Source organism: Phalacrocorax carbo, chromosome 14 (genome assembly GCF_963921805.1).
Source record: "Phalacrocorax carbo chromosome 14, bPhaCar2.1, whole genome shotgun sequence".
Taxonomy (NCBI): domain Eukaryota; kingdom Metazoa; phylum Chordata; class Aves; order Suliformes; family Phalacrocoracidae; genus Phalacrocorax; species Phalacrocorax carbo.
This window is the reverse complement of record NC_087526.1, coordinates 15,985,061-16,010,904: the sequence shown is the minus strand read 5'-3', so window position 1 is coordinate 16,010,904 and position 25,844 is coordinate 15,985,061. Positions and strand designations below refer to the sequence as shown.

At 45.9% G+C, this 25,844-nt stretch overlaps 1 protein-coding gene across 1 annotated transcript in view; it reads left to right on the top strand.

The window, feature by feature from the left end:
* Positions 1–10,535: 10,535 nt before the first annotated feature.
* The window catches only part of AHCY (adenosylhomocysteinase), a 28,521-nt gene continuing 13,212 nt past the window's right edge, over positions 10,536–25,844 (top strand). Inside the window, exons 1-5 of the mRNA XM_064465017.1 lie at positions 10,536–10,656; positions 12,486–12,676; positions 15,555–15,630; positions 17,518–17,670; positions 23,053–23,165. Of these exons, the coding sequence (XP_064321087.1) occupies positions 10,629–10,656; positions 12,486–12,676; positions 15,555–15,630; positions 17,518–17,670; positions 23,053–23,165 (561 nt within the window). The 5' untranslated portion in view covers positions 10,536–10,628. The remainder of the gene's footprint in view (positions 10,657–12,485; positions 12,677–15,554; positions 15,631–17,517; positions 17,671–23,052; positions 23,166–25,844) is intronic.

Below are 25,844 nucleotides of genomic sequence, written 5' to 3'. Positions count from 1 at the left end.
GCGCACGCGCCGAGGCCACGGGCGGCCGGGGACTACGAGTCCCGGCGTGCTCCGCGCCCGGCGCCGCGCGCGCGCGGGGCGGCCCGAGGGGGGCCCGCCGCGAGGGACGGGCCGCTGCGGCCGCGCCTTGCGTCCGGTGCGGCGGTTGGTGGGTCCGGCCCTCGGCGCTCGGCCCACCTGGACGCGCCGCGGTAGCGCTCGGTTCCCCGCCGCGGCCGGGCTTTGCTGGCGGCGCTGCCCGGAGCAGCAGGGAAGCCGTCTGGGCCCGGTCATCCCCTCATCTCCCACAGCAACCTGTCGGGCCGGGTCCCTGGAGAGAGTTATGCATATATATATACACACTTAACGCAGAGAGTGTGTATGTATGTATGTATATGTACCTATACACACACTACAGTAAAAATGATTGATCATGGAAGCAACCCTGCAGGCTAGGCTAATGCTCAGCTGAAGTGACAACAATACCTTGAACCTCTGGCCGTCCGCGGCACCGGATTATCACAGTAACACTGGAAATCTCTCGTAGCACGACGGGGCGTACTGGGCAATCCCAGTTTCTACCGGTCAAGCAACTGGGACGTCACTGGTAGCAGTGCAGGCCCTGTGACACACAGTTAAGGTTTTGCAGTTTTACTGTATCCACTGCAGGTACTGAAGCTGTAGATGCTATTTAACCTTTACATAAAAACTTTCTTCTTTCAAGCGTATTTTTTCTTAACTGGAAAGCACTATTGCACAAGTGAGTGCACAGAAATTGCAGTACACCTCCTCCTCTGACAGTGAGGAATAAGGGAGTTCAGTTTCCATGCACTGAAATCAGAGAAAAGACTCCTTATTTTTCAGAGTAGGAGAATATCCTCACTAATTTTTCAGGAAAATTACATACTTTACAAGTGCAAAGTTTAACATTTTCTTACAACTGGTAGGAATGTGAAAATCCACCTTTCCTACTTCACGCATAAATTCCAGTAAGAAAGATCCCACAGCTACAATTAAGTGAGCGTTTCTGTTGATGAAGCCTAAGCAAGAAAACAACTCAGACTGTTTTCCCCTAACAGAACAACATACATGTTTCAATGCCAATTATCCATCTGCAGTTATGATCGACCAAGGTGTAACTGCAAGCACATAACTTCAAGCACCAGAATCACTTTCATACCAGCACAGAAAAATATATACTGCTCAGCCAGAGCCTGTGAATACTGAGAAGACAGAAGTGTGTAGCTTTGTCAGAAAGGTGTCCATCCCTGAGAAGCAAGTTTGAAGCCAAGGTTACAGCTCAGTATAAGAACAAAACAAACTGAACAGCTGAAATAGGTTCTGGAGGTTTGGGGGGTTTTTTTATCCTCTAAAGCTTTTCTATGCACCTTCAAGTCTTTACATTCCTTTACAAATATTTGACGACATATACATATATTTACAGTTCCATATTTAAATGGTCCATTCAAATTAACAAAAATAAAAATGAGTTCTGCAAGCCTTAATTAACAGAAATTTCTCTGTCATGCATTACCTACATAAGCAGTCACCTCTCATCCATTGTTGCGGTACAGATTCCTGTCCTGGCAGGACAGTAAAGCTCATGCTGACTTCAGCTGGAGTTCCACATCTGCATAGCTGGGTTTCCTTTACAGCATATTTGCTGTGTCTCCCAGCTGGTTCAGAACACTGGGCTTGTTTCTGCCTGTGCTTTGATTCCCAAAACTGTAGGAACATTGCAGCTAGGTGTACTATGACCTTTTACCTGAGCTGTCTGAATTACTTTTAACTTTACTAGAAGTTTAGTGTTTGTAGGAAGAAGCTGAATGCTACCCCAAGTACACATACATGTGACTCCTATTGATTCAACAGACGTGCATATATCCCTAGGGCAGTGTGGCCATTTGCACTCTCTGTTTTTGTCTTACCGGTTTTTAGGTTTCCAAGGTAAAGGTTGCTAAAGCAGATGTCAATTAATAACATTCAGTGTCTCTTTTCAAGGACACCACATAAGGTGTCTTCTGTCTTATCATTTTTTCCCTCTTGTAACTGGCATTTCGGGAAAGTGATTGTTGTTCAACCCCAGCAACCTTAATCTCTTTATTTTTCCACTTCTGATGCCTCAGGTTCCACTGGCACTATCTGCTCTGAATTAACACCAGAACAACATGGCAAGCACAGATGAATATAACCGAGTGGCAGAAGAGCTACGTATCCAAGATTTTACCTGTCTTTTGTTTGCTTATTTGGGGAAAGCAGGACACTCCTTGATTATTTTCTTCTCCCCTATACTTCCTAGAACTGCAAGATACTCAGGCAGGATAGACTTCTCTTGGTATTCCTTCTCATAGCTTTCTATCAACTAGTAAGAAGCCAAACAGATCAGGAAAGTTTGCTACAGCTGTGCAGGATGATCTTGTACAAAGGCTTTCTGGGAAAATTGTGTATGCCTTATAGCTCTTCAGATTTCCTAAGTTTGATATGGTCAAGCAGTGCTTCTGGGAGTTAGTTTCTGAGAGATAATATTTAATAACATTCATAATATTTTTCCATTCTCAGTCCAATCCAGATTTCAAGGTCACTGTTGCAAAGGTCATGTTGCAAAGTATGTATCACATTTATTCTCAGTTGGGCTATTGTAAGTAACAATATTCAAATCACTAATGCAGTCTTAACTGTGTTGTAACAGCCAGAACTAGCATACAAAGTTAGTGCTGTTGGTGCTGGGCGTTGACTGGCAAACCACTGAGGATAAGGGTCTGTGTGGCAGAGTTGTGTAAATCACTTCCATGTTTGAATCTTTCATGTGGTAATAAAAAAATTCTGCAGGATCATTCAAATACTGTGATTCTATTAGATTTTTGAGCAGGAGTCTGTAAATGGGGATTGCTTTTTGATGCCTCAAAGCCCCAGGCTCCCTCAGCTACAGGGCTGGGACTGGACTGCATAACAGAAGCACTGAACACCCTTATTATTCTGCTACCCCTAGAGTATGGGATCCCCTCTCCTGAAAGAGAGCCTGCCTTCCTTCTCTCCCTTCTTCCACTCTCAACCAACAGATCCCCATTGACCTCGCATATGATAAATCTATGCTTTCCAAGATTACATAATTTACTGAAGGTTGCATAGGAAGTTGCTGTCAGAGTTGGAAGCAGAACTGAGTTTCTTAGCTCCTTGATGAGTGTTTAATGATCTTTTCTTCTTTTTTTTTATTTTAGTGAAGCACACAAAAATACAGACAGAATCCCATAAATACAAAATAATTTAGGTAGGAAGGGAACCTCGGGAGGCCCACCCCCTGTTTGAACCAGGGCCAACTTAGAAAACGTTGCACAGGGCCTTGTCCAGTTGAGAGATAAATATCTTCAAGGATGGAAATCCCACATCCTCTTCATGCCCTGGTCAAGTGTTTGATGACCTGCACAGGGAGTTTTTTTTTTTCCTTATATCTAATTGGAATTTCGTTTGTAGGAACTTTTGTTTCTTGTCCCTCATCCTGTCCCTGTGCACCTCTGCAGAGAGTATGTCTCCATCTCCTTTACACCCTCCTATCATGCAGTTGTAGACATCAGTAAGATCCCCCTTTGCCTTCTTTTCTCCAGGCTGAAGAGAACCAGCTCTCTCAGCACCTCCTCGTGTGTCCTGTGCTCCATCCCTGATTATTTTGGTGGCCTCCCCTGGACACTGGTACATCAGTGCCTGTCTTACACCAGGAAGCTCAGACTGGACCCAGCACTGGCAGATGGGTCCTTACCACTGCAGTGCGAAGGGCAAGGTTCCCTTATCTCACCCTGCTGGCTGCGCTTTTGATGACAGAGCCCTGGATGCAGTTGCCCTTCTTTGTCACAGGGGCACTCCGTGGACTGCTGCTCGACTTGTTTACCAGGACCCCAGCACCTCTTCTACCAAATGGCTTTCTAGGCAGTCGACCCCATGTCCTGCTGAATTGGGGTTACTCCCTCCCAGACACAGAACTATCTTTGTCCACCCGCATTTATCTTTGTTGAAATTCCTGAGGTTTTTGTCCACCTTCATTTAGGATCTCAGTCTGCTAACGCTATATAGGTCGACAACGTAAAGCTGGCCCTGGTACTGAAGAGACCACAGTGACCATCTCTCCATGGAAGCAATTCCGATAGTGTGAATGCTTACCCACTTTGGGCTAGACACAGCCCCAAGCAAATATCACACAATGACTGTTGAATAGTCATCAGATGTCATCAGCATCCATTAGCTGCTAAGCTGTTTTAAATCTTTAACAGTTCTGACTTAAGGCTTTGTAAAATTGGTGATTTATAAATGCAGGACTATTTTGTTTTAATATAATTTTTCATTACTGGATTTCAAAGCACTTTATAAAAAACAGTAAAGTAAGTCTTCTTAGAAATAAGTCTTTTGGAGCTTTTTGTTAACTAGGCAATTATTGCAGCAAGTGCTTTATACTTCAAAATCAGACCTCTTATCTTGAAATTGTCATCCCTAAAAGGAGAACTTTTGTTGTGCTGCCTTGTTATCAGAGCCTGAATTCATTATTTCACTCATGAAGATAACAGCGTGGTGTCAGAGTGTATCTGTTTCTAACTGACTAAAATCAGCATTGATTAATTTGACTTGGGATTTAGAAAAGTATCAGTAGGAAAAAATAAATTACTTCCTGTTATCTGGAGAAGGAATGAATGAAAGCCTCAGGTTGGTGAGAAACTATTATTATTTCCAAGTAATCTAATTAAAGGGTAAAACAAAGACATGCAGGTATTCAATTATTTTATTACTCAATTGCTCTGCAGTGCATAATCAGAGAACTGGAGTGATTAGGTATCTTGAGAACGGAAATGACACACCCAAGATATGTAGATGTTTTAAAGGAAGGACAAGATACTGGGAAAATTGTTTCTCTCTTCCCCACGCAAAAGCCTGAACATTATTTTTCCCTGGGACTGAAGATCACGATACTGCAAATCTGCTGGGGAGTTTTCAGGAAAAGACGTGACATGCAGGTGCTGGGATATGTGAAATACACAGTGCATTTTTTTAACTGAGGGCTCTGTCCAGTTCTTGTCTATGCAGAGCCTTGCAGGCAGCCTTCAGGTCAGCTGGGCCTGTGGTGAGACAGCATGGAGATACGCACGGTACACACAGGCACCACCTGGATCCCAGTTACAGCTTTGCTCTCTGGATGCTGCATCTTGGACTCCTAAAGGATGGGAACGCATGTATTTGCTCAGTGTCGATGTGAGTTGGATGCCTGCTTCTGCCAGGTTCTCTGAGAAGAGTTTTTGGAAATGGAGATGCTAGTAGAGAGGGAGCCTTCATCTTGTTTAGACCCCAGTTTATTCCTGTCCCACCCTGACAACCTCCCTCATTTATACAGTTGTAAATTATCTACATCAGAAAGGCTCACTCATCCCCTGAGTGGTTTACCTCCTTGCAAATTGCTCTGGAATAAATCAGCTTGTAAGTCAGAGCTGAACAGATGCTGATAAAAAGCTATGTAATGTCAAAATTAATACAAAGGGAGAAGGTATGATTTAAATACCTGGGGCTTTATCCAAAGCCAAATAAAGCTAATGAACTGGTTTCCATTGTGAATTCTTTAAAAATCTTTATCAGCTTCTGGGGGGCTGCGCCTTCTTTACCTTATGTAGTCCCTCATACCTGGATTCCCCAGTGTCCTACACTAAAAAGAACAAAACCACCCAAGCTATCAATCCTGTTGAGTAAGAGGTCAAGTTGTGTGTTTCACTAAGTCCATCTGTCCCTTGGAGCTGCAGCATTATGCTTCTGAACGCGGACTCTGAACCAAACCTCCAGTCTTGGACTGCAAGGAAGCTAACAGGCCCGGGCTTTGAATATCCCTTGCCTAGTAGTTATCTTGCTCATTCACTCTATTTTATCTAGGCTTTCTTATGCTTAGTGTGCACTAAGTAACTGGGCAGATGAATTGCAAACTTAAGGTAAGTAACAGCAAGGGGCAAGAAGGTTGCTGTACCAGTCCCATCACATACCATTAACATACCAGGTGCAGTGCTCATAATTTCCCAGACTGGATTAAGGGAGAATTTACTCGGTTAAACTTGCTCTACAAGGCTTAGGGCTTGGTCCTCAGTTCATGTTATGCTCATGCTTGCTACAACTGTGAGAGGGAGGAGATGATGTTGTACTGACTTACCACCAGCCCAGAGCCTCAGGCTATCAGGGACTAAACCAGCCTCTTGTGCCCCAGCTTCCTCTAAGAAACAAAGCCTGGTGTTTTTTCTCTTGTTGGGTGTATAAGGAAAGTAAGAAGTGAGAGGTAAAATTAGTCCAAACTTCCCTTCACACCACTTCATTTATTATCTTCTAGCTTTTGCTTCGGTTCCTGCTTGCACTGGGTGTACAGGCAGCATGTTCACAAGTAAATAATGTCCAGTGCTCTTGCAACAAAACCATAGCCTCCTTTTAACCTCGGACTAACCGTACTCCTCCGAGAAGGCACCAGCTTGATCATACCAAACTCTTGTTTACATGTTAGTAGTCCTCATTCCGTGGGAAGTCAAACCAAAGGCTCTCTCTGCTGTCTGTGGGACAGTTAATGATGGAAAGTGGGTGGTACCATAAACACCAAATCAGGACGTGGTAAAGTCCAGAAGTCTTTACTGAGGAGAGGGGAGGAGAAAGTTAGTTGTGGTGGATCTGGAAAGGGTTGAATTTAGTATCACTGGGACAAATGGTATTATCATCATAATGCTAATGCTTGCTACAGTAATATAAATGTTGCTATGGACTGAGATAGTATTAACTGAACTAGATCCCCAGTGGTGTTATTCTATACTGCCGCACAATATGATAGTCAGTGGGAAATCATGCTGAGCAGGGCTTTGTGCAAACACAGGAGGCAGTACATGTCCCAGAGTTTATACCTGAGGCAGGCAGGGACAGTTTACTTGTGGCGTCAGCTATAACATGTTTGTGAGTACTCTAAGTGTACATCTATGCTACCTGTAACAGCACTATATTAAAAGCCAATTTAAGGCATGAACAACAGGGGCTCTAGTCCACATGAGACCCCTGATGAGCTAAATTAGCAGCGTGAGTCATCCAGCGGTGTAAGAAGGCTGCTGCAACCTTCAGCTGCTGGCTGGGGCCCTCACAAGCAGTAAGGCTACAGAGCAAAGCACTTCACTTAGAAGACGCCAGTGATGGCATCACTGTTACAGCCTCCATTAGGCTCCTTGTGACATTTACCGTGATACAATCTAACTGGATCATCACTGTACCTGCCTCACTGCACAGAATGGCTTGTGCTAGCTGGAACAGTAGTTATGCAACACCTCTTTCATCTGCAGCCTTCACTATGGGGATTCTCCTTCAACCCTCATCAAACCTCTATGCAGGGTAAAACAACATTAGTTTCCTAATCAGGGTGCTCCTGAATGCTGCCACCACAATATAGCGGTGCTTTGCAGGCAGAAATGAATTTATTTTTGCAACGTGTATGCGGGTTTGTGGGAAAGTGAAATAACTGTCTACAGTTTGTGCGTAAGGGTGAACTGCGCTACCGGATATAATATTAAATGTTCTCACTGTTTGTGGGTACCACTTTGAGACATGCAGGGTTTGTTTTGTCAGAGTATTTGGCATTGTGCTGCATTTTCTAAGGTCGGTGTTGTACTCTGGACTTCGGTCCATGCAGCCTGGCAGAACATTGGTCAAAAAATACGAAAGAGCAGAGGATACTTGTCATGGGCACCTAAAAAATGAGTATGCAATGAATGATCACTCATGCAAAGCCTGTCCTAAGGGACTGAGCCAGCACCACAAGGGGATGATGTGCTATGGTAGGGATAGAACTCAGTTCTCCACACTCCCACAGTGCTGCATTAATTGTCAGACCATTCCTGCCACTCTTTGACACCCATCTTCTACCTGCTGGGGCAAATGAAGTCCTGTGAACAACAGCTTAATTTCCTGTAGATTTCTAATTCACACTCAGCTGAGATACTCCCAGTGCACTGTCAAGTGAGAATCCTGTTGAACAAATCATGGGCATTCTTTTTATTAAAGTATCAGATTGCACAAAATCCTTCATATAACGTATATAATATATACATTGACCCAGTCAGGCACCTAGCTGTCTTTATATGGAGTACCTGTGTGAAGTATCACCTATATCATACAGAAGCTCAACTGGTGTTTTATCCTGGTTTTGAAACCTATGGTATTTCCTAGCCACACCAGTAAGCCCAATCTTTTATTAAATGTAGCCCTGCAGAAATGTCATATTATCATTTTTTAAAAAGTGTTTTTTTCCCTGAGGTTCACAGCTTTTCTGTGACTGTGAGATATTTAAATTTACAACCCAGAACTTCCCTACCTGAACTACTACGTAAATAAAACGGTCACAGGACGTATAACTTGAATAACATCCTGTTATTGGTTCATGTACTCTGTTAGGTAGTGGGTTTTTTGTACTACTCTGTTCTTTTTCCTGTTCCTTCTTCTTCACTACATCCTATTCTCTCCATTTCGTGCCTATCTTGTGCCATCTGGTGTCCCAAATCCACCAGTGACAGCAACAGTGAAAGGACCAGGGTGTATATGAGTAGTTCAAGGCACTGGCTACTTATACACTAAGATGTAGTATAACACGGTGCTGTGAGGTATTATTCTCCTAAATCAGAGGGTCAGGGCAAACCATGCTGCTAGCATGACTTGTCTTTAAGCACTTCTTACGCAGTTATAAACAACTGAGAGTATTTTGACAAGCATTGGAGGACCTTCACGCTAGGTGGAGCTGATCTGTCCTCATTTAATAAATACTGTCAGCTCCTGCCACCCACTCCTTGGATTAGCGGTAGGCAGGTGCTGGTCCCTTTAGGCCTTCACAGGGAAGTATGCCTTGAGCTGAAATTAGTGGGAGTTATATGAAATGATGTCTTTGTTCTGGCCTTGCTCATTAATTTAGGAAGGACGTTTTATGCATAGGGGTTGCTGTGGGTTAGTGCATTAAGACATTGACTGTAATTGACAAACTGATGATCAGGTTTGCTTGGGAGGCTGCAGGCTGACACCGAACGCAAGGCACATTTGGAGCGTTTTGTTGCCCTTAAGTCACACAGTGTAACGCAGGGCTGTCGCCAGAGGCAGGCATGCAGGAGCATACAGAAACTGCAGTCTGCCGGCGATATGACCTTGGTGTCTCAGACGAGTAGATGGGGAGCTGCCAGAGACCAAACTCCTGTCCTGCTGCTGTGAGCCAGAGCATTTGAACTGTGGCAAAAAGGTTGTTGGTGATGTAAACCAGCAAAAGCAGGACTGACTCAGATGAACCTGTCCCAGGGGAACGGACGTGCTACTCCTTTGGGGACCTTTTGATTTACAGAACTGCTTGGTATGGTATCAGGTGTGCTGATGTGCCTGCAGCACTCCGAATATCAGCCACAAACACTACCACTTGCACGTGTACTGGCTGTAGGGCTACAGGTTTCCTACTGGGACTTCTGTCTTTCTGTGCGGACTGTTCATTGTAGGACCATCAGCTACTGCTCAGATAACAAATACTGAACCCCAGGGTATTTACAGGTTTATGCTCATATTCCCCTAAATGCGGGAGCATTGTGAGTTGGGGTGTCAGAGTTAACTTTGCACTGAGAGTTATTTCAAACTTTGCAAAATAATTCAGTGAGAATTTATGGGTAAGTGTGAGGAAATCTTCACTTTTAAATATTTCACAGATAAAAGGTGTATAACACCCGGGTTGCAAAGTACACCCCAGGTCATGCATGAGGCTTATGGAAAACGTATTTCAGGTGTTAGAACAGGAGTGAGCATGTGCGTGACCCCCAGACAAGGCTGAAGCAGGGCTCTGCCTCTGGCGCCTGCAACAGGCATTGGCTGTGGCCGGGGGCAGGGTCTGGCAGGCCTTCCCGCACCGTTCCTGCCCTGCACCTGGCAAACCGGCTGGAGGCTGGAAACAGGCCACGGCCAAGGCCAAGGTCCGGGCATGCAGAGCAACTCGCCTCGGCTCTGCCTGCGTGCCTCCTCACCAGCGCGCAGCTCTGCCTCGCAGGCCTGACTGGCCAAGTTGCGCCCTGCCTTCGGCCCGGCTGCAGCGAACGGTCCCTACGCCCCAGGGTAGCTGCTTACACGAACAAACGCAGGGGGTGGTTTGGGGAAGCTCCCGGGAGAGCGGCCCGGGCCCTGCTGCCTGCCCAGCGCCCACAGTGGCTCCGCGGCGAGACCCGGTACTGGGCACCAGGCCTGTCCCGGCGCCGGCAGGGCCGCTCCCAGTACCAGCGGGCCCAGAGCCTGCCCTGGCGCGGGTCTGGGGCTGCCTCTGGTCCCAGGGCAGGGGAGGCCTTGGGAGGGACGGGGGCGCAGTCCATGGGGACCGCCCAGGTACCGGAGGCACTCCGGGACCATCTCTGGCCCCACGGGAGAGGCGGGTCCGCCGCCGGCCCAGCCCCACAGCCCGGTGGGGGGAACAGGTGGGTAGCTGGACCCCACCGCGCGCCCGTAAAGGCCCGGCCCGGCCCGGCCCGGCCCGGCCCGGCCCCGCCCCGCCCCGCCCCGCCCCGCCCCACGCCGGCGGCGGCCCCGCCTCTACTTAAAGCGCGCTCGGGGCCGCTACCGCGGCCTCCTCCTCCTCCCGCGGCTCCCGCCTCGCCAGCATGTCGGACAGGCTGCCGTACAAAGTGGGTGAGTGCGAGCCCCGGGCCCGGCCTGGCCCGGCCCCGCGGGGCTCTGGCGGCTCCCCAGCGGCTGGGGGGGGGGAGCGCGGTGCAGCGGGCCCGGCGCGGTGCGGGCCCGTGCCGGGGAGCCCCGCGGCCCCGGTGCGGCGGGAAGATGGCAGCTGCCTGTTCGCCGTGCCGCCGCGGGGGCGGGCAGCGGGGCAGGCGGGGAGGCCAACCCCGCAACCCCCCCCACCGCGCCGTGGGGCTGGGCGCCTTTGCACCCGCGCTGCTGCAGTACCCGCGGGGAGGGACGAAGAGGCCTTTCGGGGGGCTGCACCAGCTCTCTGAGGCCGCTCTCGCTTGCCGCAGCGCGGCACGAGTGGGGCTTCCACCCACGGTTTTGCCGCTTTCCCGCCCCGCGGCCCATGGCGCGGCCGGGGCCGGCTGGCCCAGACGTCCCCCCGCCCGCACCGCCCGGGCAGGCTTTCCCCCCGAATGTGGGAGTATCTTTAAACCTGGGACCTGTGTTACTCGTTTCCCTAAAGATTTTGGCGGGTATTTTTATAAACCTGAAATTCCACAAAACACCTCTTAATTTTTATAAAGAGTTATGTGTTCTTTGAAGGCTAAGTTCAAAAAGAAGAGTACTGGTCTATAAAGCTCAGATTCATAAATAATTTGCCTTGGAGCCTATGAACCTAAAATACTACAGTATATATTTTTAAGCAGCCCTGGTAAAACTGCTGAGCCCTTACGAGGGGTAAGATTCAAGGCCCCCTTGCCTATATAGTTGTTTCAATGGTCCTTCTATGGCCTGGGCTCTCTTCACTCCCCCTTGGTGCAAAGGCTGCGCACCAGCCAGATAAAGCCCAGGCAATAACTTCTGCGGCCCCTAGGCTTCATTTGGGAGAAAAATGCAATTAGCTTGTCTGTATTAAATGCTGCAGTCTGACTCAGGGCCCCGTGTTGCTGCATGCTTTAAACTGCCTGTATTCACTGGGTGGGTGAACAAAAAGTATCTGACCATGTTCTTAGGTGAAATAGTAAGCTTCTGAAATCTCCTCTGTAAGAACTAACTAAGAAGGACTCTTCGTGTTGGCTGATGCTGCAAAGTGGTGCACCTAGGCATTAGCTGTTAGACCCTTTTTAAGGCTGGAGTCAGACATACATGGTGAGTGCAGTATTTTCTACCCCAAGCTGGCCTGTCAGAAGTCTCTTTTGTTCATTTTTTTTGCTGAGCTTTTGTACTATAGATCCTTTTTACAAAGGCAGAAGTAGACTTGTAATGAAGGTAGTTACAGTGCCTTGAAAATAATCTTTGTGAATCCAAGTGGGTAGCAACCCTTGCAGCTTAGCTCTTCGGGGGGATCCAGGCTGGGCTCAGCTCCTGGGGCACTTGGCGGGGAGCATGCTATGTGTGCTCTCATGTGGGGAAGCTATTGCCATACAGACATCCTCCCCCACATGCAAGTCTTAATACTGTGGAAATAAATCTCTGTAGAAAGTGTCATACCCTTGGGCAGTATCTGTAAGGAGGACTGCTTGAGGCTGAGCCTTACTGAATTAGTGGGCATCAGGATGTCTGCACACTAGATCATAGTTAATATGCTTGTACAGGAGCATACTTTTTTCAGAGGGGCTGTTAGGTTTGGTTTAAACTTGTTTGAAAGCCTGTGTACCATAGCAAAAAAGCAGGGTGTAACTGGAATAGGGTCTGGTTTTCCCCCAACTCTCTCCCAGCTGTTGCTGGGTCTTCAGTTCAGCTGTTGCAGCCAATGCCTATCCACAAGTGTGTGAGCAGACACCAAGGTCTCAGCTATTTAAACTCTGACACCTGCCCTCCTTCTCTTGCAGCTGACATCAGCCTTGCAGACTGGGGTCGCAAGGCCATTGAGATTGCGGAAAATGAGATGCCAGGTCTGATGAAGATGCGGGAGATGTATGCTGCATCAAAGCCGCTGAAGGGTGCCCGTATTGCTGGTTGCCTTCATATGACTGTGCAAACAGCAGTTCTCATAGAGACCCTTATAGAGCTGGGAGCTGAGGTAAAGTGTCTCTGCGCTTCTCTTTCAGTGTGCTCTTAGGTAATGCTCTGCCTGGGGCGCTGCTGCTGCTTATATAACTACCTTAGGGGATCCTGGCAAATGTCTGTCCTTGGAAGAGAGTGTGCTGCAAACTCCAGGTGGATGGATTATGTCTTCTCTCCTTAAGCAAAAAGCTTGTCACCTGTACTGCATGCACCTCGGATGTGGTATGTCTTCCCTCTGGACAAGCTGCATCTTCCTGAATGCCCATTTTGGGCTGGGTTGCTGACTTCAGCAGCTCCGCCAGCTGTGTGTGCAGCACCTTGAGCAGTGGTGCTGTAAGCTGCTCCCACGCAATTATGTTGTGCTTGGGCATGCAGTGCTGTTGCTGGTAATGCTGAAGCTCTAGTGGCTGCCTCCAGCACAGATTAACCTGTGTTAAGAACCACACTGCCCTGATAAAGTCAGCAAAAACTAGTGAAGCTTTCTCATGCTGGTCCCTGAGCTGTGCAGGAAGACAACAGGGAGGCAGTGTTGTTCAAGGATCAAGGCTGGCGATTTCAGTAATTTTGAATTTGTTGTGTTGATGATGGACCAGTTACCTTGGTTCATATTAGAGACTGAGATACTTAAAAGCCATTTACTGCATTGTGTCCTCTGGCTGGCTTGCTGAATGAACTCTAAACATCATGGCTGAGTGTTCACTCTCCAGGGCATGAGGAGAGCCAGGCATGTGAGCACAATCCACATAGCTTGTGTGCTGAGCTGGGAGCTGACTGGAACTTGATGATGGATTATGATAAGTACACATGTAATCTGAAATGCCTTCTTCCTGAAGTTTAGCTGCCTTGAACTCAGGCTACCCAGAGATGCCCTATATGGGATTCCTCCCTGGGAATGGTTAAAAGAGTTGAGCAGTGTCATGCTGATGAAAAGGCACTGGGGTGGGGGGAAGCTTGCTCTGTAGCAGCTAAGGCATTTTCTCAAGAAGTGGAAGGGGTAGGTCTAGACAGTGTGCTAGGTCAGCCTGGGCAAGGTACATGCTGTTGTGGTGGTGTTCTTCAGCCTGTTCAGAGCTGTTCTGTGGTTGCAAATGGTACAGTGCCAAAGGAGAGCTTTGATGTGGAGGTACAGTCCTGGTTTTATTCCAGCTACTCTGTGTATGAAACTCTTGTCCCTCCATAGGATTTAAAAGAAAGCAGTAGCCACTGAAATTTGGGAAGCTGCTTGCTGCTACTATTAGTTGCAGTATCCCAGTGTGGCTGGCCTTGGCAGCAGCTGTGTGCTTGCTTAAATGTTGCCAAGCTGCTTTAGTCTGAGCACAACCCCGAATCAGTGTTGTATGGGATTCATCCATGTCATTCAGGGAGGTGTCTGCAGAGATTTGGTTCCTCTAAACATAAGTTATGGCTCTGCCTTTAAGATGTGTGCTGTTTTGTTGCTCCTTCCTTGTCCTGATACCTGCATGTTAGTTTAGACTTTGACTTGAGTTTGGATTCAGCCCTGGTTCATCTGTTCTGCCAGAACTTTGGTGTCCAGGGTGGAGGAGTGAAACTCGGATGAAACCATACCCTACATAATGAGGATACATCCTCTGCTGCTCACTGCAGCATAGTAATCTTGGTATCCCTTTCCTTGGCTAGGTTAACAAAGATAGAATAAATAGTCTGTGCCTCAGAGTCTAAGGTCTAAAATGTAATAAAAATGCATCATCTTCATAACCAGTGATATAAATATTAGGCTTTGAACCCATCAGGTATGCCAGTTATTCTAGGGTCTATGCCATTATCATGAACTGGTGTTACAGATCTGAGGATGCAGAGCTGAAGTGTCCTATGTCTTATTTGAAGTGTAAGCAATATATAGCTATTCTGTATACTTTGAATTTTGTGACATCTCCTGATGTCATCTGTACTGATGTGGAGGGAGCTTAAAAAAACCCAGGTGAGGTGGTACAGTGCTTAAGGTCATTAATTTATTTTTCTGTGCTCCTTCCAGGTGTGTTTTCACTGCCAAGTGTTGGTTGTGTAGGCTCAGATGAGGTGCTCCCTACTGCAGCCCTTACTTTGAAGTGTCAATTCTTGATAACAGGCGTTATCAAGAATATCAATTGTTATTAACAATTCTGAAAACAGGCATGAAGGATTATGCCTTATTGCCCTTTCTCCTCGAGGTCTGTTACAAATAAGCATGCGAATACCTGCCAGTCAGCCCTCTAGGGAGCAGAGTGAGGACTTGTGTGTGGCTCTGGGATGTGGTTTCTGTGCCTGCTGGGGAGCTGCAAGTAGCTATGCAGATACTTTTCAATGCAACTCAGCAACATGCTGTTGCTTTTCTAGGTGCCTGAGCCTAGTTATGAAATCTGTGTGGAAAAAGCTTAGCTCAGTTGGAAGAGCTTCCATGACTGGAGCACAGAGTGGGAGTTTGAGCATAATCTTGGAGAATGCCTGTTGATCAAGAGTAGTGTTTCAGCTGAATTTCTGACTCTTCTCTGTGCCAGCAGGTGCGTTGCTGCATGTCCATATCCTGTAGTGGACACTCGTTATGTGGCTGTTCTGCAAATCTGAACTTTGACCAAAACTTTCTAAACCCACCCTACTGTGCACTTGCTGAAGATCTTATAGCTGAACTTATGCTCTGGCTGTCTGGCAGAAGCTCTTGTGAATAAGGAGATGGCTGAATACCTGGCACAGCTAACGCTCCATTACATTCTCTCCCAAAGTGACATTATTTTCCCTGGCCTAGTTTTCACCCTAACTTTGCAGAGCTACTGAGAAAGGCAGGAATCTGCACTACTATGCCTTTCTGGTCTTGCTCCCTTTTTAACTCCTGTGTCTGGAACAGAGTGCCTGATATCACAGAACTTTGCTCAGCAAACAAAACTTGGGTTGTTTTCCAGGTACAATGGTCAAGCTGCAATATTTTCTCCACTCAGGACCATGCTGCAGCTGCTATTGCAAAAGCCGGTATCCCTGGTAAGTTTTGCATGTTGTAATTTGGCTCTGAGTCGGGTGTACTGCCTGTTTTAGCTAAATCAATCTCTGCAAATCAAGCTCTTCTGAACAAGCTTCTGGATAGAAATAGCCCATCAAAAGCACTGATTGTTACAAAACAGGACATTTGATTCAAGCTACACGGCATCAAACTCTGCATAACATTCTTGACAATGGCTGCTGTCAGGCTATGAAAGAGCCTGCCTGTATGTTACCAGCTTCAAGCCTGGTCGTTAAGATGATTGAATGGCCTGGATAATTAAATGGATTGGTGTGTAGGTGTGTGTAGGTGGATGTGTTTGCTTTCCAGTGAGCTTGGTGCTATATAGGGCTCAGGGAAGGGATGTAAACTGCAGTGTGCTCTGTTAGAATGACAAGGTCAATGCTCAAGAAACTTTAAGGCTAGAGCTAGGCCAACTGTGTTGCTGTCTAATATCCCTGAAGTGGTTTATCAGGATGCTGCTGTTCTGTTGCTGCTGCCTTCCAATAAAAAGCAGTTCCTTGCAGATCATTATGAACACATTAAACTGTCTGCTGTGTTACTCGGCTTATGGACACACAGTCTTCGAGGCTTTGTGCTTGGAACTGCGTGGCCGAGCCGGATATTGGCAGAGGCTAAACCTGATTTCTGGCAGCCCGGTTCCTTGCTTTGGGAGGTGTTTTTTCATTTCTGTTGTAATTAGCTAGTGCCACAAGTCTTTCCCCAGCTGTTATCTGTTCTAAGGTAACAGAAGACAGTGGTCCTTTCATCAGCTCCTTTGGCATTACTAGCTGCAGGCACCACCTCTGCTTGTCTCTGGCATGTGATGTCAAAAGACCAGGTGGGACTCTCTAGACCTGATGTTAGGATATTGCCTTCCTAACTGTTCTCAACACCCAAAAGTCATCTGAAGAGCAGTTTATAGGTGGAACGTTAGTGCCTAAGTTCTTGACCTCAGCCTTTAGTATCCTTGTTTTGTGGAAGTTGCTCTTTTTGTTAAAACTGTGCTTCACGTACCGAATATACAAGACCTTGGAGGAATGCTGATCATTTGGATACGGTATAAGATACTGATGCATGTTTCTTCAGAAGGGGCAATTGCACGATTGGCTCTTTGTGCCTCGAGTTATTAGTTGTCTGTATAAATGGTGAAAGCATGACAATTTAGCCAAATGTTGGGGCATGTAAACTGTGTATCTAATATATGTTTAAATGGCTGAGTGCCACTGAGGCTGAAGGATAGCATGAAGCCAGTACAAATGCCTGGAAAGGCAAAAATACTTCTGGATACAACATGCTACTGGTTGCAGCAGGTTGCTGGTGGTAGATGTACTGGCACAGAAATATGCCCTAGTAAGAGCGGACAAGGCACAGCAGCTTGGATTTCAGTGCTGTGCTAGAGACTAGAATTTAAACTTGAAGTTGCTGAAGAGTTTGTATTCTGGTGTTTAGCTCATGCTGAAGTCAGTCACTCCTTTCTGCTCTGCTAGAAAATGCTGTAGTTGTGTGTTCATTTGTCTATATCAACATATCCAGTGCCTATTTCTAATTCCTGGTAATGTAAGGTGTATTAGGGGAGCAACTGGGGTGTTGTGGATGTAAGTCTGCTTTGGTTTGCCTTCTCCCTCTTAATGTGAAAGAAGAATAAGAGCAGCAGTGAAGTCACAAAATTTTGACCAAGTTCATGGCCTAGAACAAAAAGCAAAATTATTTCACTTCTGTTAATTCTGAGATCGTTTTTCCAATGCAAATAACTTTTCTGGCCTGCAGGCACAGATAATCATCTGTCTGTTGGCTCTGCTGCTGAGAACTGCTGAAAATCTTCCTTTGGCTGCTTTACTACATGCTGAGTAAGAAACCGGCTAATTGTGTGTGTTGTTCCTGTGTAGTGTTTGCCTGGAAAGGGGAGACCGACGAGGAGTATTTGTGGTGCATTGAGCAGACCCTGTACTTCAAGGATGGGCAGCCCCTCAACATGATTCTGGATGATGGTGGAGATCTTACCAACCTAGTTCATACCAAATACCCACAGCTCTTGAAAGGTGACTTGTATTTTGTTTTGCCAGGCACAGTTCTGCTTGGGAGGCTGTTTGTCGGTCTGTTTCAATGGGAATTACCTGCTTTTTTAAAAGGGGGAGGGGGGGAAGAGGGACGGGCATGTGCAAACAGGCTATGAATGAGTCTATGAAAATTGCTTACAGTCCAACACCAGAATATCTTACCTGCAGGAGCTGTTTCCATCTCTGCTCTGTAGTATATGAACAAGACTGACCTGTCCTTCTGGCCATCCTTCACAGTGCCCGTTGCCTGTGAATGACCAGTGGTACTACTGACTTGCCAAAAGCTTCCTGGAAATGGGCTGTGTTTTAAACTGCTTAATGTCTGTTTGCAATTAATATTTTTAACACTAATGCTTTTTCTTCCACATCCTCTTAGTGTATCCCCGGATGAAGTCATGACAACCTGAGCATTTATTGGAAAGGGAACAGTTTTCTACCTTATATAAACCACAAAACATTAACTCATCCAGTTTGTCAGCCAAGATGCTGATGGAGTCAGGGTTGGGACTCTTGCTTTGACTTATTACCTCCAGTGTAAGTTAGTAAAACGTAACAGATCAGTGCGGTGGTGCTAGCACATGCAAAAAGATTTAGCTGAAGGGAATTTGGCATGAACTGCAAGAGCAGGCTGTTCTGTGCCTGGCAAGTATGACAGATTCTCCTTAGCTCTGCCAGTGTCCATAATCTGTGCTGCTGCAGGGTATGAAGGGTATGTTTGATCTGGGATGTGAAGAAAATTGGAATGTAATAATGGGGTGGAAACAAAACTGGTGTGTGGGGTGTGCTGATGCTAATTAATTCTTGGTCAGTAGAAGTGAGGTTGGTATAGAGGCCTGTTGGATCAGCTCTCTGACTCTTGCACTGCTTTAAGAGGAAGTTATGGGGAAAAAATCTGAAGGGTGACAGGCCATGGGTAGGGCTGTGTTAAGGGAGGAGGCTGGGTCTACTCCCCATCCATGTGCTCATGTGGGTAGGGGGACAAGAAAGAGGAAACTTCTGTGTGACAGGCCTCGCTTTCTCCTTCATCTTCAACATGTCAATAATAATCTAACGGTCAACATCTTGTTATTTAAACTGTAATGAGACGCTTTCATTGGTGTCTGCTTAGCCATGCTGGGAACCCCTCTTTTCTGCCAAAGGTCTCTTGCTTCCCAGATTACTACCTCTGTTGATGTTCATGACCTCTTGCTTTCATTTCATTTGATGCTAAGGAATACCACAATTGATCATGCCTTCCTCTTTTCCTGGCATTGTCGGAGGCCAAAAAATACATTTTTCCATGATCATACTCTGTTTTGCAGGGTTGTTTCCTTTCCATGCACATGCAGCACCTTGGTGGGTATCCCTGTTCCCAGGGCTTCTTGTGCTGAGCTCCTTTCACACTTCCAGGCCTCCTGCTGTCTGCTGCTTTCTCCCCTCCAGCCCTTTGCTCCCTCTTACTTGTCTTGGGCTCTTGGTGTGGAAGTGACATATCTAGTCTGCCATTGATAAAAAAAAAAAATCCCTACTGCCTGGAGTTGTTTCTGAAATTCATAGGAATGGCTCTTCCACTGGGGTTTTTAAAAAGTCTAGGCAGGATGCCATACCTGTCAACATTTCCCTTGCTAAAATGTGTGTGCTGTCTGCACTGACCATAGTTGAAAAGCCCACTTCCAGTACTGCAGTAAACTAAGTAAGGCTGATCTCTGTGGAGGGTGACAGAAAAAATCTGTTCTACCTTCTAGTCCATTGCTTCTTCGAAACAGCAAAATGTCCAGTAAAGTCTTGATCTCATTTAATTGAGCTCTGCACTTAGCCCTTTGCTGCAAAGTCTGCTTAAATGAAGCTGTGTAGCATCCATTTTTTTTGTATCTTGAAGATAGAGGCTAATATATCCTAAGGACTTGTGGTGATACTTGACCTCTCTGGGGAAGAGGTAGGACAAGAGTAACGTTAGCAGAGCATGCACGGTGTGTGGAAAGACCAGATTGTGAGTGCAGGAGACATTTTGGCATGCAGCATCTGAAAGCATCATTTGCCATTTAAAGGCTGGACAGGTTTTCTGGGCTAACTTCAAAGTGAATGGTCTGTCTTCCATGCTTCAGCTGCTTTGAATTTAAATAGAAGTTACTTCAGTCCTGTTGTGCACCTAACAGTTGAAAGTAGAGCTCATTCAAGTCTACTTCAACTAGGTCTGATAAGTAGCTGTGTGGAAATGCTCAACAAGCTTCCCATCTCACTAACAGCAACTGCTGTTAGAAGGCAGAATGGCCTTTGTCCTATTGGCTTATTACACTAAACTAAATGCCCTTAAAACCAAGATAAATAAAGGTAGGAGGGGGAAAGCTAGAACTCAGCAAAGGAGAAAGTCATCTGAACTCATGCAAGGGAGGTCTCTGGCATCTATGCAGAAGGCAACCGTTGAGAAAGGATGGAGAAGACTGGATCACTTGTGCACTATTGATGCAGTCTTGTTCATTGCTCAGGTAACAAAAATGGGAGCAGAGCAGGTCTGACTGTTTAGCAAGGCTTTTTCAATTGAATTCAAACTTTTCCTTGCTGTAGGCCCTTCACTGTTCTCCAGTCACTTAATTCACTGAGGCATTGAAATTGAGTGGTGTAGGCAGCACTTCTTTTAGCAGAGTTGCAAAGTAGTTTAGACCAGCTATAAATGTCACCTGGGGGCAGCAGGCAGGTGGCCTTCAGGGAAGGGAAGCTGCTGGTCTACATGCTGTGAGGTTTGCTTAGTGTGATTTTCAAGGACAATCTGCTAAGCTTAAAAATGTCAGCCTGGAGAGGTTTTGAAGGATGAGTGTATCTCAGTTGCTAGATAGACCAGAAGAGAGAGGGCAGGTTTGAACTGGAGGTTTCTGCCATGACCTCCCACAGATCTCCTTCACAAGAGGATGGTTGTACTTGATCTATGCATTTGCACTGGAAAATTGATACTTTTGGGAGACTTACTACAGATGCTGTATTTCACTGTGCACCAGACAATGTTCTTTAAACTGTCCTGTTCCCTCCAAGCCTTGCCCTAAATATGCTAAAGCCTGAACTTGTTCTCTCTGCAGTTAGCCGTGTGGGGAGTGTAGTTACCAAGGCCTGCCTTACCACAGACCTCACCCAGAGCCCTCAGTAACTGCACGCCCATGTTCTCGTGTAGCTCAGATAGGCTTAGGTCAGTTTGCAGGTGTAATTTTAAGCAGTAGGGATGGGTTTGAACCAGAATCAGTGTCTGTGTGCAGCTAACCTGACTAGAGGAGTTGAGATGGGGGGGTTGTATTAGCATCTCCATGCGTGGAGTGTGACTGGGGGGTCCTGGGCGTGGAGGTTCTGGGGGGGCCTGCTAGGGGACGGTGTTGTGCTGCAGAGGTGGGGGGGCTGCCGGGGGTCCCCCTGGGTGGGAAGAGAGAACTTTTGGCTGGGGGCCTGTGTCGCACGGATGCAGGCTGCACTTGCAAGGGTTTAAGCTGTGAATTTTGAAGATGACTTTAACAAGCTTTATTCTTTCTTAATTGAGCTCTGGTACAAATTTGGGATTCCCTTTTCCTCTGTTTTGGCCCCCCCTCCTTGCTGGGGTGGCGACCTGAGCCCCTGGGCTCCTGGTGGCTGTTGCTGTGGCTCTTGTTCCTGCTGAGCAGATGAAACCCAAAGGGTTAGGGCAAAGCACCTGCCTGCCTTCTCCCAGGAGCTGTGCTGCTGTAGCCTGCTAGGGAGCTGTACCAGGAGGCTCAGCACCCCTGGGTGCCTGGAGGGTGCAGGTACCTGCTAGGGAGCCAACAAGAGTGATGACTGTGTGCTGATCAGAGAGGTGATTCCCCAGTTATCATCCTGTCCTATAAACTCATCATAGGTCTTGGTGGCTGGGGAGGTAGTGACACTTAGTCACTTCTCTTTGATACCCAAAATTAGCAGGCTAAATAAATAATTTTGGGGATTTTGCTGGGCGTTATTGTTGTTGGTTCTCAGTTGCCCATCCCTAAAGTAATACTGGCTATGGAGGAGGTGCGTGGGCTGTGGTTGAGTCCTGCTGTTGCTGCTGGCTTGTGATCTTGGGCTAGTTCTTTGGCCACTCTGCTTTTGCTATTTGTGAAATAGGAAGGGTAGTGCTCACCTCTTTGTAATGCTAGGAGGGCTATGGGTGGTGTGGATTAAAAAAATATATGTAGGAATTGGGAGTGATTATATGTATATACAGTGAGGCAGAAGAATTAAGAAAAATTACATGAAAAGGAGCGATATTTCTGTCTTTTCATGTGCGTTTGCAGTGGTTAACCTGGGCTGTCATCTGCTTCATCAGTAAAAGGGCCTGAACAGAACAATTTATGAACATTGTTTATCTCTTAGAATTTTTCTATGAAAACTACTAAAATTATTTTGCTTATAAGCATCCTTTCCATTTTCTTCTGTAAGATCAACATGAGAGGTCACTCGCCTGGAGGGGCAATATCTTCTCTGCCTAAATCTCTGGAGTACGCAGAACTTGGTATTCATCATTTTCCTGTTTTCTCTTAGGAATCTGAATTAGCTCCAAGTGCCGTGTGAATCTCTATACAGAGATGTTGCTCATGTTGGTGGTTTCAGTATGATTTAGCAGAATTCCTCTATTTTCCCCCCAGTAGTTCATACTTCAACAAAATAACTGTCTTGCAGTATGCCTCCAGTCCTTAAAGAGTGAACATAATAACCATATCCTCTACAGTGGAGATTCAGCAAGACTGGATAGTTTAGTTTCAGATCTAGTCTGATTGCCCTCCTGGACAGTTTTCAAACAAGCATGTTTCTGAAATAATGTTGTTTGTTGTGCTAGTAATACCCATGAAACTGAAGCTTCCTGTAGCTAGTATCCAGATTTAGGGGGGTGTTGGCTGTTTAATCAGAGCTGAAGTTGATTACAACAGCAGGATTGGGAGTGGTGAACTGTGTACTTGATTTTTTTACTTTATTCATTTGATTCAAGTGCTTTAGATTTAAGAGTGGTTGTCTAGGTATCATCTCCTTTCAGGCCACCTTGCAAGAATGAGCTAGGCTGTAGAAGCATCACTGAGGTGAAAATCTTGTCCTTTTTGCAGAAGAGGTTTTTGATCATTTTGTGAGAAAACAGATTAGAGTAGGGTCTTTCCTGATTCCCTGGTCTAAAGCTGGTCCCTTCCATTTATCCAAATAATATTTTGTCCTGCTCTTTTAATTGTCTGTTGGGGAAGAAACTGGTTTGAACCTTCAAACTACTGTTTGAGGATGCAAATGAAGGTTGTCATCTCTTCCCTGCTTCCTGCAGAGGGTTTGTTTAACTTAGGCCTCTGTAGGATGCTCCCAGCACCTGGATGTGTTGGTCTGCAGCAGTGTTAACTCCGACTAAGGTGAATCCTTTTACTCTCCCCACAGGAATTAGAGGTATTTCGGAAGAGACAACCACTGGAGTTCACAACCTGTACAAGATGAAGGCCAATGGGACCCTCAAAGTGCCAGCTATCAATGTTAATGACTCTGTCACAAAGGTAATGCAGTTAGAGCCCTTCTTCTGTGTTCAGCTGTTTGACTAGTTTGGTGTTGGGATGTTGTAATTCCCATGCAAGTATTTCTCCTCTTGCTGAGCTATTCTTGACCTGGTACTGAACAGCTTTTCACCGTATCCTTGAAGTGAGCCCATGATGTCTCTAATGGGGCATACCATTTGTAAATACCCTGTTTTCAGAATATCAAGGGCTTTTTTGTATGTAGGGGCATGCATTCTTCTGCATTTTAATAATGTGAAATCGCTTTTGGAAATCATGGCTCCTGGGATACAGTCAGTTCCTGTGGCAAGGGCCATGTCTTCACTCTGAGCCGCTTAAAGCCTGCAGGTTGGTGGCAGATAGCAGCTGGAAAAGTGACCTACATGAGCCTGTGGCTGGTAAAGGTTGGCTGATCTCACAAGGGATCTCTGAGCAACAGTTCCTAAGGATAGGGCAGGAGGAATAAATATTCCTTCCCTAGCTGTATTACTGCTTCCCCTGACAAATCCTGATGAACTGAGGGATGAGGGGGAATGGTGTTTAAAGGGTGCTGGTGCTTTTTGGACGCAGATGAATTATAGTGGGAATTTCAGGCATACTTAAAGTTTATGCATCTAGATGTTTTTTAAATCTAGTTGCTAAATCTATTTCAAGTTAACATACTAACATTATTCTATTGGGCATGGCAATTCTCACTGTTTGGCCTGCTTCCTCTCCAGTTTGCTCTCTGAAGAGTATCTCCTTTCTACTCACAAAAATGTATCTGACAATTTTATTTCATAGCTAGTGAGCTGGAATCCAACTGATCTTGGAGGAAGCTTGTTTCTCTGCATCCTGTTCACCTAAATCTGTGCCTCCTGTGTAATAATTATTAATACTGTTTAGCAGACTTAGAAATTCAGATGTTTGTAAAAAAGCCTTTTGGGTGGATTTGGATTGAGTTAGCTTTATTCTAGTGCCAAACAAGTGCTTATTTTCTATTACTGTTTGGTATTAATATAATGAAAGATTTGTACTAACCCCAGTTGCAGATCTCCAGGAAGACATGCAACTGAGCTGACAAATTCTGCTCTCCCATTTTGATATATTCAGTTGGTGTGAGGTTCCTATACTACTATTTGGAGAGAGGAGGCAGGCAGCATCTAGTTCTGTTATTCCCTCCTGCCACTCAAATGTATTTTTGGGTGGGATGGATGTCTGTATCAGCGCCCTGCTACCCTGCCTGCACGGGAATGCACAGGTACCTGGAAGGCTTTGGGGTTGGTTTCCCAGTTGAGGGATTTGGTGATGAGGAATCAAATCTGACCATGCTGTTTTCTGCCATAAGAAGGCTTATACTGCAAGGAAAATCTGCTGGTGGACTAGAAAAGAGGGTAACCAACTGGTGCTAGCCTTGGAATTTGAAGGATTGGTAACAGAATTTTTCTGAAATACTAATGGCAAATGTGCCTGTGATAAAACTTACAGGCACTGAGTCAGGAACTTCTTGATCTGAAGTATAACTTATTACACATTAGTCTTTGGCCAGCTTCTGAGGCTGGGAGTGATATGCTACTATACCTTGTAACTTGCTCAGATAATGCATTGGAGTCGTAACTGCAATGCTCTTATACATGGACTTTGCATTTTTTAATTATAAAAATTTTATAGCTGTAAGCTGTAGACTGAAAACCAAACTGTAGCATCTTACATGTGCTAGGTGGCACCAGCCATAGCTGCAAGGTAGGTCCCCTATGAAAAGGTCAGTGCCCCTAGTCACAGCTAGGTATGCAGTCTTAAGATTGCTTAGAGCAGAGTGCTACCTGTGTTAAGTGAAAGCAAGAATAATTGGTGAGCTAAGGCTGTAGAAAGCATGGAGCAGGCTTTGAGACCAGAATTGTGCCATGCATGGTGAGTTCTGTATACCCCTGCCCTGGGAAACATAACCCAACTTCGGTAGCCAGATTTTTAAAAAATTATGGGTTTCTGTAACTCTTCAGATGATAAAGTCTGTTTATACAGCAAATCCTGCTGGTCAAAACAAAGGGCCCAAGGAGAAAGAGCATTATAGCAATGTATGTTTCTGAGTTTAGGGATATGGTCAAGCAGAGTACTACTTGACATCTGACTTAGCAGGGGAATTTTGACCTGGAGGTCTGGCTTTTAAGTTCATGTTTATGTTACAGTATGAGGATGTTGCACAATGGGGCATTAGGAGATGAAATCCAGGGGTTCTTGGTTGCAGTGACCAGTATTGTGAATGGCTACTTGCTGGATTTCTCTATACCTGAGCAGTGGCGAGGTCTGGCAGTGTTAGTGTAACCGCTCCTGGGGAAGATGCAATTTCAATCTTCCTGGGCTGCAGGAACCAACTTCTTACTGATATGAACAACTTGCTGCTTCTGCAGGGTGCGTGTGTCTTGCAAAGATAAGAATGTGTTAGTCAATTGGCCAGATATTCTGCTGGTGTGTTTGCCTACCTGTGGCACTTGGTTTGGTTCATTGTCTGATAAACAGCAGCAGAAAACTGGTGAATATTTGGCTACGGAACTCAGACCTACCTCTGTACACAATTGTTTGCTTTTATTTGATAAATTCAAGCCTTAGTCAGTAGATGAATGTATTTATGAAATGCTTCTCACCAGGGGAGCACTGAAGCCTGTGTCTGGTATAACTATATGGATTGAAACTAGAAAAATAAAA